At 30.9% G+C, this 13,234-nt stretch overlaps 1 protein-coding gene across 1 annotated transcript; it reads left to right on the top strand.

Moving 5' to 3' along the window:
• Positions 1–414: 414 nt before the first annotated feature.
• LOC149421633 (C-type mannose receptor 2-like) lies at positions 415–10,976 on the top strand. The gene is made up of 5 exons (XM_089634956.1): positions 415–522; positions 5,069–5,308; positions 7,005–7,193; positions 8,473–8,727; positions 10,506–10,976. Exons 1-5 carry the CDS (start codon positions 459–461, stop codon positions 10,661–10,663), a joined length of 906 nt encoding a protein of 301 aa, XP_089491082.1. The 5' UTR covers positions 415–458; the 3' UTR covers positions 10,664–10,976.
• The last annotated feature ends 2,258 nt before the right edge of the window (positions 10,977–13,234 follow it).

Here is a 13,234-nt window from a genome sequence, read left to right on the forward strand (position 1 = left end):
TGATTCCGTATATTTATCCACTCCCCAACACTGTTTTAGATACCAACCGATTCCTTATATTCATCCACTCCCCAAGATTGCTTTACATTCCCACTGATTCCATATATTTATCCCCAATATTGCTTTAGATACCCTCTAATTCTGTATATATTCATCAACACCCCAATATTGCTTTATATTCCGTATAAAATCATCACCAAAAAAATCAACACATAACCCGAAAAAAATAATTAAAAATTCAATATTTACCGCATTGAATTCAAATTTTAAAAAATAAAGTTTAAAAAATGAACGTTGTGCCGATTCAAAGATTACAAGGAAAATCCAAGATCAGAAATAAGAATGATAAAAACCAGTTTCATTTCCTGGGCTGAGTGTTTTCCATACACTTGCAGCTTCAAGTCAGTAATAGTACAGCCTCTTCTCGATAAACACGTTTTTGAAATATCATTTAAAAAATGTTGCCGAAATTGAGTATCAATGTGTTATTTATATGTACCGCCGCGGTGTCTGCACAATTAGGTATCTAACCATATTTATACATATTTAAACAGCATTTTTCGACGATTTTTATGGTTTTCCTCATATAAAACCTCGCTCAAGTCCTTGATTTTAAATGGTATACTTGTATACGATCTGTATAACTGTGAGTTGTGCTAGTAACATGCATGATCGCAATTTTACAATAATGTATGGTGTTTGTGCTAAATAATATTCCATACTTGATTTTTCTAATAAATGTTTGCGTGTGTGTGTGTGTGTTTTTTAAATCTGAATACAAAAAAAGTTTAAAAACTTATTGCGTAAATTATGTTCGTGAATCAATTTCTCCAGAGGGGTAGGAAGAAAAGATATAGGTACCGCCGCACAACTCTATCTTGTTACACGGTACTTTCTTTCATATTCACACAACTTTGTAAGATAATCATCGTCTATATTGTAATATCATAATCTTATTCTAACTGACATTACAAATCGGGATATTGAATTAGAATAATAATAAAATGTTTGTTAATTTTGTGTTTTGAATAGGTCCGATACATCAGTTGATTTTAAGCTCGGCTTGCTTGGAATGTGGAGCATTCGCCGCTCGGAGCATAGTCCTTATGTAGGTCGTTTTAATAGAGGAACGTGTTTCTTTTTTCTTTGTAAAACCAAGCTACTGTCTACGTGAGTAGTATATCTATGTTTATTTATTTATTTATTTATTTAAACGCCCATTGGGCTTTTACATACATTGTTATTAGTGTTATTACATTAACTATGTGACATTGAAAAGTTTACGTACATATATAAATAAAATAGTTATTATATCTGTAGTACATAAATGTTTTACAAATAATACAGAATACCATTATGGAGAACAGTTTTTTTTTTCTTTTTTTACTTACTTAGAAAAATAAATGGATTGAAATTAATCAGCATTTATAGGGACTTAAAATCATATTCGAATTGTTATTTAAATTACAATATTAATTTGTAAAGTTAAAACATATATATTAAAGTTAAAAAGTCATAAAAGAAGTCATAAAAGAAAAGAGTGAAAAAACAGAAGCTAAAAAATGGGTTTTTTACTATGGAGTGGAGAAGTCATACATTTCAGCAAAGTGTTTATGTAGATTTCGTTTGAGCACTGCTACGGAATCTCTAAATATATCAACAACATTACCAAATTTATTACCAAAATTTTGTATTCGATTTAACGATATGTGCGCATGATAATTAGATTTGAAATTGTTACAGAAAAAGGTGGAATTTTGTCTCGTATTTTTGGAAGGTACAAATAATTTTATTGTGGCAAGAATTTCAGGGCTGTCGATTCTATAATTAATAATTTTATTTAGTAGAACAAGGTCGGAGATAGTTCGCCTATCTGATAGCGTAATCAAATTTAGTTGATGCATGAGTTGGATATAATTTATATTTTGGATTGGAATATTTAGTTTAAAGTTAATAAATCTTAAAAATTTGTGTTGTACCCTTTCAATATTGTTGGAATGTACTTTATAAAACGGGGACCAAATAGGCGAATTATACTCTACTTGACTTCTTACTAAAGATGTGTACAGTGTGTTCAAACATTCTAGTGACTTGAAGTCACATGCGGTTCTACATATAAACCCAAGCATTTTTAGGGCTTTATTTGTGATTTCATTTATATGCGGATTGAATGTTAACTGTTCATCAAATATAACACCCAAGTCCCTGATTTGAGTGACAGCTGTCAATTTTACATTATTAAGCGAATATTCATAAATTGTATGATTTCGTATTTTACAAAAACGAATGACCTGACATTTTTTAATATTAAGAAACAGAGAGTTGATGATGCACCAACGATATAGTTTATTTAAATTAAGTTGCAAAGTATAACAATCGTCTAAACTGCGTATTGTTTTATATATTTTCAAATCATCTGCGAAAAGAAGAACTTCTACATCTTTAAATATGCTAACAATATCATTAATAAATAACAAAAAAAGAATTGGTCCCAGGTGAGACCCCTGAGGGACCCCACTTGTGGCTTCGAAAATGTAAGATTCCACAGATTTTATTTTGACACATAGCTCTCTTTTACTAAGATAACTTTCAATCCAACTTAACAGATTACCCTTGATACCCAACATACTTAATTTTTGTACAAGGATATGTCGCCTAACTTTGTCAAATGCTTTGGAAAAATCAGTATATATTGAATCCACTTGATGCTTCAAGGCAAGAGAATCAGTTATGTAATTTTCGTATATGATCAAGTTACTTAGGGTGGATTTACCTGTGATAAAGCCATGCTGGTTGGGTACAATAATATTATTAATTTGTTTACATATTACATCTAGGACTAACGATTCAAATAGTTTGGGAATAGCGGACAATATACATATTGGTCTGTAGTTCGATACATCGCTTTTATCTCCCTTTTTATGAATAGGCGTAAGATAGCTTTTTTTCCACCGTTTTGGAAAACACCCTGACGACAAAGACTTATTAAATAGTAAAAATAATGGATAAGTCAAACTGCGAACACAAGATTTTAAATATATTGGAGGGAAACCATCCGGTCCAGCGGATTTATTAGTATCTAATGCTTTTATAGCCTTTTCTATAGCGTTTATTTCAATAAAACAATGGTTTAGGTTAAGTGATTCTTCAAGTGATATATCATTTGGGATTTCATTATCGGTAATATTATCATCATAAACACTTTTGAATAAATCTGCAAAAAGATTGACAATGCCTTCGGTATTATCCGCACAATTGTTATTCAGATACATAATATTTGGTAAACTACCATCATTTTTACGCTGAGCATTAGAAAAGTTCCACAATTTTTTAACATTATCATGAACCTCCATTTCTATTAAACTAATATAATCATTATAACATTTTTTAGACAATTCTTTGCACTGCTTTCTTATGTTAGTAAACATTATATAATCATCGACGTTTCTAGATTGCTTGTATATTCGGTGAGTTTGTTTTTTAGTATAAATCAATTCTTTTAATTCTTTTGAAAACCATGTAGGGTAAAGGGATGCAATAAAATTAACTTTTGGAACATGACGTTCTTTTGAAGTGTTTAGGATTGAATAAAATTGTTGGACTTGATTCACAATATTGTTTTCATCTTCTAGAAATGACCAAATGTTGTCTTAGGGTCCGTATAACAGGACAAAATTTCCGCGAGCGTGTCGATCGGATCGACTGATATACCGGGTCATAGTGCTGTAAACACATACCGTTTTACTGATTAGATTATTATGACGATGTTTAACACCGTTTTAACCAAACAAACCCCATGGTAATAAGTTAAGAATTTCACTGGTCTGACCTGCGCCACGTAATATTTACACCACGTTCATAAGTAAAGTTGTTGTAGATTTAATTCATATTATATTATAACTAACTCCCAATTCTATGACGAAGATCAAACTTTTGGTGTGTTATATTATTCCTAGAAATATTTTATTTATTTATTTTCCATTAAAATTTACATTTATATTTGTTTTTACATAATACAAGCATTATTATAAATTGAGGTAGGTATATGAAAGTTAAAGATGTCATTATGTTGCCAGGTCGGTATTAATTTATTGCTCTTTCTAAGGCTTTAAATATGTGGTGAGTAACAAAATTTTATCATGATTACCCATTTCAGAAATACTAAACGGAGTGACATTATTTTTAATATCACCATAAATTGACTCGTAAAATTTGGATAATTATGCTTAAAAATCAGCTTTTGAATATTTGCTACCTACGTCATAATTTAACCTTGAACTGGTATCGCCAAAGTGTTCAAGAATTCACGATAAATTGGTAAATCTAATTGGTAAATATTTAAGGAAAACGAATTATCGATAAGGCTAGAAATAGTGCGACGCGTATTTCAGTCGCTTGCGGTAATGTGTAGGTGAATGAATGAAGAGCTGTAGTGCCACGCGCCGAGCAGCTCGTCAACGCTTCGTCATCAGTCGACCAACGGTAGTCGTTGCACTTTTTAGGTGCCTTTTCATTTTTAACAACTAATCAAATTTAGTCCGATGAATTGCGATTACCTTTTTTGTTTTAATTTCTTGGGAGGTGTGTATGGTATGAGTGTGTTCAAGAAATAATAGGTATTGTATTTTAAAAGTCGGTTGAATCATGATACACATGTATTATAATTATTAATTAAATTAAAATATTTATAAATACATCATTTTTATATTTCAAAACCAGTGGCGGTTTGTTGGGTTGAAAAGTGGGGAGGCACAACAATTAACCTAGAAAAAACACTGAGACTATAACCTACTTGAAACTATAATAATAATGTGCAAACATGATCAACTTTAATTTTAAATTTATTAAAATAGCCGTACTCCGTAGGTACTTTTATGTGAAACCGCACAAAAGTCCCAACTGCTCCCAACCGTCTGGAGCCTGTAAGATTATGGCATCCCCAATTGGGGTATGGTGTGTAAATAGTCCAAATCACCAGTGAAGGGCTCTGTAGAATTGGGAGCAGTTGGAATTAATCACATAAAAAACTATTATTGAACCAAATATTAATTATTGTGAAATTTTTCAGCATTTTTCAGGAAAGATTACAAATATGATGCAAATTTAAATACTTTCTATAAGGAACACCGAGTAAAAGTTAGCTGGTATGACGCTAAGGAAACGTGTACCCAGGAGAATGCCGAACTGGCGCTGCCGTGGACCATGGAGGAAGCTGTGCTGATGAAGGGTCTCTTCAGTCAGGAAACTGAAGAAGTATGGATTTGGCTGACTGATTTATTTGCTGCTGGAGAATTCTACACTGTTAATGGTATGAATTCTACGACGTAAGGCAACTATTTTTTGAAAAATTTACAATTTTTTAAAGTTTTTTTTTCACATCATTATGTTTTTTTTATTTATTTATTTTTGGCATTCATTTTTTTTTAACACGAAAGAAAGATTAACAACGTAGATCTTCACCATTCAATTTATTTTAGTCTTATAACCTCTGAGCCGTTCAACGTTAAAACAATAACTATATTACCAAAACGGCCAAAATTTTTTCTTTCGGTGGCTAAAAAATTTTATAAATTGGTTGCCAAAAATAACTCATGGTTAAATAGTAAATTCCGTAAAACCTGATTATTTTATATTTATTATTTGATGCTTCCTGAGCTGATTTAAATCGAGATAAAACAAGTCTAATACCGTCGCAAGAAGTTATCGGTTGTTCTTAAATTGATATTTTTAAATATATTAAGCACAGATTAGCTTGTTCTATAAAAAGAACCCACTTTAAAAATAGCTCATATTAATGAATTCATAAAATTTTCCTTATCGTGCAAAACTAGCTTTTTATAGCTTGTTTTAGTATTTAATTTTTTTAAATATAATTTTAGTTGAAATATTAATGCTTATATTTATAAAATGTATAAAAACCTACCGAAGTGAATAATATTAAACGAAATATAATAAAGTATCCACCTAAGTGTATTATATTTTACAAAATATATAAAAAAACCTACCTGGGGGTATTATAATAAAAAAAATATATAAAAGTACCTACCTAAGGGTATTATAATTAACAAAATATATAAAAGTACATACCTAAGGGTATTATAAAAAACAAAATGAATAAAAGTACCCACCTAAGGGTATTATAATTAACAAAATATATAAAAGTACCTACCTAAGGGTATTATAATTAATAAAATAAATAAAAGTACCTACTTAAGGGTATTATAATTAAGAAATTATATAAAAGTACATACCTAAGGGTATTATAAAAAAAAAAACAAAATAAATCAAAGTACCTAACTAAGGGTATTATAATTAACAAATTCAACAATAACTCTTGGGTTTTCCGAGCCCCAGATGCGACAATTTTGCTTGTTGACGAAGCCACAGAGGTGGAAATGAGCCTCATCGCTCAAGATGAATTGCATTTGATTCACTCAAGTGAATTTTAATAATTTCAATGCGTTGTTGAAGCGTGTATCGTTCCATTTTTATTAATGGCGTAGTTTTTACTAGTCAAGTGTCAAAAAATGACAGCTTCAAAAGTAACATCTACCGAAATAGCGGGCTATTCAAAATAACACCTCTTATTGGAAAACCTGTATATAAAAGTACCTACCTAAGTGATGAACGAAATCCTTAAGATCGAAGCTTTCATAGGTTTTAATTTGGAATTCGTATTGTAATTGTATAAATCGATTTCAAAGGGAGAAAACCGTCAACCGAAGTCATTCCACAATGATCTGTTACGCAGGAAGTAACTGTAAAAACAATAATTCTTGGCATCCGTCTGGCTATAACTATTAAGGGGTGTTGATATTTATTTATACGTATTCACTCCTCTTAAAGGCTTTTTCACCACTCTTAGCAATGAATGATGACATGCCATAATTTTGCAGCTTCTTGTTGATCAAATAACTTTTTAACCACTCATATGGTGATCTACGTGTATCGAATTTATGCAGTTTATTCATGCTATGTAATATATTATTTAATTTTCATTCTAGGTTCTGTATCCAACTCCCTCTACATTAACTGGAAGGATGGTGAACCAAATCCCTACGATAATTCTTGCGCTGTAATGAGCAAGGATGGATTCTACCGAGACATAGATTGCAATAAGAAAACCAAGTTTATATGCTCAAAACGAAATAACGGGATAATTATAGATCCACAATGTCAAACTTATGATAAAGGTAAATGAAATTTCTTGCTTAATTTTCTTAAACATTTAGCTCTAATCTATGGTCTCTTATGGTGGTAATTTATAATGAATTATTTTCATACTTAACTGAGGTTTAACTTTCTTCTTTATTATTTTGGTAGAACAGTACATTTTACTTTATAACATCAGAAAAAAATGTGAAACCTCTTCCGAAGTAGAAATTGTGAAAATATTTTTCAAACTTGGAGTCGATCATTTCGATTTTCCACTAATTGTTTGGTTTTACATATACCTATATGAATTTCCATACCTGAAATTATATCATTTTTTTCAATTTTATGTCTGTATTTTGTCAAATGCTTTTAGAAAAAAAACGGTTATTTTTGATGAAATTCTGAGATACGAAACAATATTCGTTTTATTGGAATATTAAAATATATATATTACGTGTTGTTTTTGTATTGTTTTGAATTTATTTTGCTTATATAATGCAATTGCATAATGTGGATTGACTAGATGAGCATTTGTGGAAAAGTGTGTGGAAGGGTTTAGTTTTTCCTATGGGAAGATTTAACCTGGACATAAAATCGGAAATATTTAAACATCGAAGAAGAAAATTTTAACAATTCTTCAAATTTCAAAGTTAATTTTCAAGTTCTGTGAAAGATTTTTTCCAGCTTTGTTATTATACTGCCAAGCATCTATCCTATAATGATATAATAACAGAACTTGAATAGGACTTTCACAGAACCCGAAAATGAACGTTGAAATTTGATGAATTGTTCTAATTCTGTGAAACAACCCAACCTAATATATCTAAACGAAACGTGAAACAGAGTAAGACAAATAAAAATGTAAATATCGGAAATATTATTTCTAATGTATTATTTACTTTCTTAAAAAATTGCAAAATTACTTAACATAACTTAATTAATTACTTATTTTAATAAATCTATACAAAACATGAAACAGAATAAGACGCAGAAAATAAAATTAAAGATAACGGTCACAACTAGGCATCTGATTTTTATTTATATGGGATACCTATTAATTTTTTGAATAACTTGGTCCCAATGGACGAGCGATTAAGAGGCTGTCCCTGTAAGACAAGCGATCCTGGGGTCGATTCCTATTTGTGACCGTTATTTTTTTAATTTATGTGGCTTGTTCCGTTACAGGTTTCGTAAAGATTTATTAGTATTATCATCTTCTCCAATGATGTATTATATTGATGGGTATAGCCTTAAAAAAAGTTAAAGATAACGTTGTTCATGAATGTTGGTTATTTTCATTTAATTTTTTTATTTCAGAGTACGAATACAGTTCCGCTACAAAACACTGCTACAAGCTACACAAAACGCCTCAAAATTGGTCAGACGCTTTCAAAATATGCAAACAAGAATTAGCGATATTGGCCATCGTCGACTCTGACACCGAATCAGCCTATTTAGAAAAACTCCTTAAAAAACAAGAGAAGATGAAATTTATTAATCGTACTCAGTCACCCAATGTCCTGGTGGACTTGAGCGATTTGGTCGTCGAAGGTTTCCACGAAACCCACAGAGGTGAGTAATCGCTCAAGAGAAGAGCCGAAGAGATATCCAAACATTGTCTGATCGTATTTATTAATCGTACTCAGTCACCCAATGTCCTGGTGGACTTGAGCGATTTGGTCGTCGAAGGTTTCCACGAAACCCACAGAGGTGAGTAATCGCTCAAGAGAAGAGCCGAAGAGATATCCAAACATTGTCTGATCGTATTTATTAATCGTACTCAGTCACCCAATGTCCTGGTGGACTTGAGCGATTTGGTCGTCGAAGGTTTCCACGAAACCCACAGAGGTGAGTAATCGCTCAAGAGAAGAGCCGAAGAGATATCCAAACATTGTCTGATCGTAATCAATAATTTTTTAATCAGTCTTTTAATTGTTTGATGACAACTGACAGAGTGTCATTTATTGACGGAGTGTAATAATCCATGATTGTACGCAATTTTGATTGGGTGTTTCGTCAGTTTTACAATGAACAATGAACAAAACATAAAACTTAAGGCGAAGCTTAATGCCAAATCACTATTTTGATTAATCTTTATAACGAATTGGTGTACATTATGAATGCCAAAAATATGCTTTAGATAAATTAAAGGTTTTCCTATCGCTTCCCTTGAGTAGAATACAAATAAAATAATAAATTACTCAGTTAAAAATATAAATGTAAACTACTAAATAAAATGTTTTTTCAATAGAAATTTGCGAAGGCCTAAAGGAATCAACTTTTAAAAAATACAGTATTATAGCTAAGATTATCTGTGACAATTTCACTTTACTTTTTTGCTTTCTTATAAAACTATTTACAAAATAAATAAAAAACAGTTTTGTGCTTGAAATCGAACGTTTCTTGACTCCGTTAGTCAAGCGATTTTAATGCCTATTACCTACAATATAAGGTGTACCAAGAATATACACATTTTTGGCTTTTAGCTTCCTCTTAACGTAACACCGCAGTGCACCTCAAGGTAGTCATAATTTCGCTGGGCTGCAAATGTAGCCAGCCACTCCGCAGGGATTTTAAAACGAACAATGAAGAAAATGAATTTTAAAATTTTAAAATCAAAAAAAAAAAAAAAAAGCCTCAGCACGGGTAAACAACCCAGTGAGGCCAACATTACTGAATTAAAATATGAAATACTGTAAAATAATGTATCAATAATAAAAAATAAAAAAAATGAATTCAATACCACTATCAAAAATAGAAGCTCCGAAATTTGATTGTTAATTTAATTTGGGTCCTTAGTAAGATAACACACTTAATAAGATAATAAAACAAAATATATTTGTCCATTTATGATCTAAAACACAACAAAAAATATTTTAATAATAGACTTTCAATATTTTTTATAGTAAAATGAACATTTTAATCTCTATTGTGGTTGATCCAATGACGTTGCGAGCTTTAAAAATTCCAGACCGTAAAAAAGTTCTAATTTCATCCGCCAGGGCTCTCTAACGTAAGGTTTTTACTGTTTCCGAAAAATAGTAATATTTTAGTGTGTGATTTTTAGTTATTGTTAAAATTGTGTCCATTGTTTGAGTGGTGTTTAACATTCTTTATTTTTTTTAACCTGCCCTGTTGTCATTCCAGTTCATATTAGTTTTTTACGCTACGGGCTAGAGGATTTTTTTGTTTACATCACAATGCAAGCGAAATGATTTAACAATACACAATAGAATAAATCTAAAAATGAAGGTTCAGTTGTTCATGCGAAAAAACTATAAAATCTTATGTAGAATGATCGTCAAAAAGTCAATACTAAAAAAATTATTTGGGTTTTTTACTTCTTTCAGGTCAAAATGCCGGTTGGAACGAGTGGGGAGCCAATCAACCGGACGGTTTGGGCAAGGACCACTGCGGAAGCATTTTGTGGAACGGTAGACTGGACGATGTGAACTGCGATCTGAAGGCCATGTTCTTCTGCGAGAAGGAAGATATCACACCTGCCTGAATTCTACAGAAGAAGAACATATATTTAATCTAGTGACTTGCTTATCCACAGATCATTGGCTGATGGGACATATATTCGATCCAATTATATCCGTCCCATAAATAGATGATAGTAACAAGGACGATGAGCTTCTATCCATTATCAGTATGAAACCGTACGCACAAATGTATATGAATAGCGGATGGGGCCTACATCGTTTACCCTCACTAATGAAAATCGCATCTACGAATAGCGACGCCCCTCCTTTATTTCTACCTACATACCGATCGCGCATTTTTTGTCACTCAATAAACATAAATATTTTTTAATTTAATATGCTTATTTTAATTGATTACCACAATGTCTCCCATCTTCCAAAGAATCACTGGACTTTTGTCGCTCAATGAACATAAAATTTTTGTCTTTTAATATACTTACTTTAATTGATTACCACAATGTCTCCCATCTGCCAAAGAATCAGTAGAACTCTGCAAGGCTGACGAAAATATGAAGGGTGAAGACAGTAAAGAGGAATGTTAGGAAGTTATTTCTATTTTTTCAGATCTGAAAACTAAATACAGCTAAAGCATTTCAATTGGCGTTTCCCTACATATAAAAAATCTGTTTTCTATATTCTATAGTTTATATTTCCTACATTTAGCACTCTGGAGCGGGGTGCAACCATGATATCGTCGGTTTATAATTCATAATCTGTTCTTTCATAGTTGGCGCTAATTTAATTATTTTAGGAAAAAACAAATTTTGAAAATTATGCATTCAAGTTATATAACTATGAATTATTTGTTTGCGCCCTCACTATATTTTTGTTAAATTTTTGTCAGTGTACAAACTCAATTCTTTCATGGAAGGCAAATATATACCATATACTATCGGTGATTCAATTCAATGCTGTATTTGTATGACTTTCTTGAAAGAATTGAGTTTGTATACAGACAAACATGCTTATTCAATTTGGGAGGCGGGTATGAGTAAAATAATTAAATTAGTGCCGTTTATGAAGGAGCAGATTAATAATCATTTAAAGTGTAAACTTAAGTGACAAAACGTTGATCTGAGATAATTGACTTTAAAGCTTCAGCTACCTAATCAGTTATACGAGTATCTAATGTCACATTATTAACAAAGTACATCTGATCAAATGCACTTTTATTCATAATTTCAACTGATTTGGAAATTTCTTATTTGTTGATATTCATATTAGGGTCATTTTCCCGAACGTGTTCGCGCGTGTTTGCATGTTAAATATTTACTATATTACTATCGTAAGTGGCTTTCAGTTGTGGAATTACTAAATAACTAACTAAGTTTAAAGTTTCCTTTGAAAAACTTTAAATTTTTCAGAAAAAATCAATATATTGTGGTCCACAAAAGTGATTTTTGGACCTAAAAATATTTTTTATTTCGGAAAGTGTTAAAGATTTTCAAATGAAAATTTAAACTTAGTTAGTTCTTTAGTGATGCCACAACTTAAAGCCACTTATGATAATAAAACACGCGCGAACACATCTTGACCTGCTCAGGGGAGTGACTCATTAATGGGTAAACATAATTTAAACTGCACTTAGTGACTTTTTGCAAATATCATGTAATTAAGAATGGTAATATTTTTGTTTCGCAAAAGAATGTTGAATTGTTTTAGTGATTATCAGGCGAAATTTTTATTCGAAAATTTCACAAACTATCCCTATTTTAAAAGTCATCAATTTTTTTGTGATTTTAACATTGTAATCGAGGAATTCATCAGAGTAGCCTGATGTTTTTTTAAAAACTAATTTGCTAAAATATGCACTTGTGACTATAAGAGTGCTCAATTTAGCTGTAAATAACGTATTCTTCAACATATATACCAATGATCGTATGGTGAAGTAGGAATATTAAAAATATCAACGCTGTACAAAAAATACTTCTTGCGGTGAAAACACGAGGAAAACCACATGTATTTTTATACCGCAGAAGTCTTTCTGTCAAATTAGGAATGCCGTTGTCCTGATGAACATTTATTTATTTAAAAAAAAACTATAATTATTCGTCATCGATGGTCCCGCACAGTACGATTTTAAAAAAAACCTTTTGATTCACCTTAATTACTATAAAAGGATTATATTGTATTCGGAAATTTGTATTGTATTGTATTGTATCCTATCTGTATTCGGAAATTTTTTAATTTTTAACATTCTAATTTTAAATTACGTAAAATGAACATTCGCTTTCGTTATTTATTTAATTATATATTTAAACGCCATGACATGGCTTTTACAATAGAGTGATTACAGAACAAGTAATGTGTAAACAAAAATATTGTTGCAAGTGATACAGTTGTTAATATAAGTGCAGTTAAACAATACATAATTAAAAGAAATATCTACTAATAGTTGAATGAATACTAGGTTTGTATAAGACCTATACATATGATGACAGCCATTTAAAATAAACTGTTGATGACATTGTCTCTTGTTGGTATTCCTAATACTATACGAGTGGCTAGAAGTGACATTATTACCTTTACTCTATGCAAATTACGTTTCTGGAAAACTGTAGAAAAAAATAAAGGTATATAAGCATGTTTTTAAG

This window comes from Hesperophylax consimilis, chromosome 8 (assembly GCF_061612785.1).
Source record: "Hesperophylax consimilis isolate HC1 chromosome 8, BYU_Hcon_1.0, whole genome shotgun sequence".
In the NCBI taxonomy this organism is placed as follows: domain Eukaryota; kingdom Metazoa; phylum Arthropoda; class Insecta; order Trichoptera; family Limnephilidae; genus Hesperophylax; species Hesperophylax consimilis.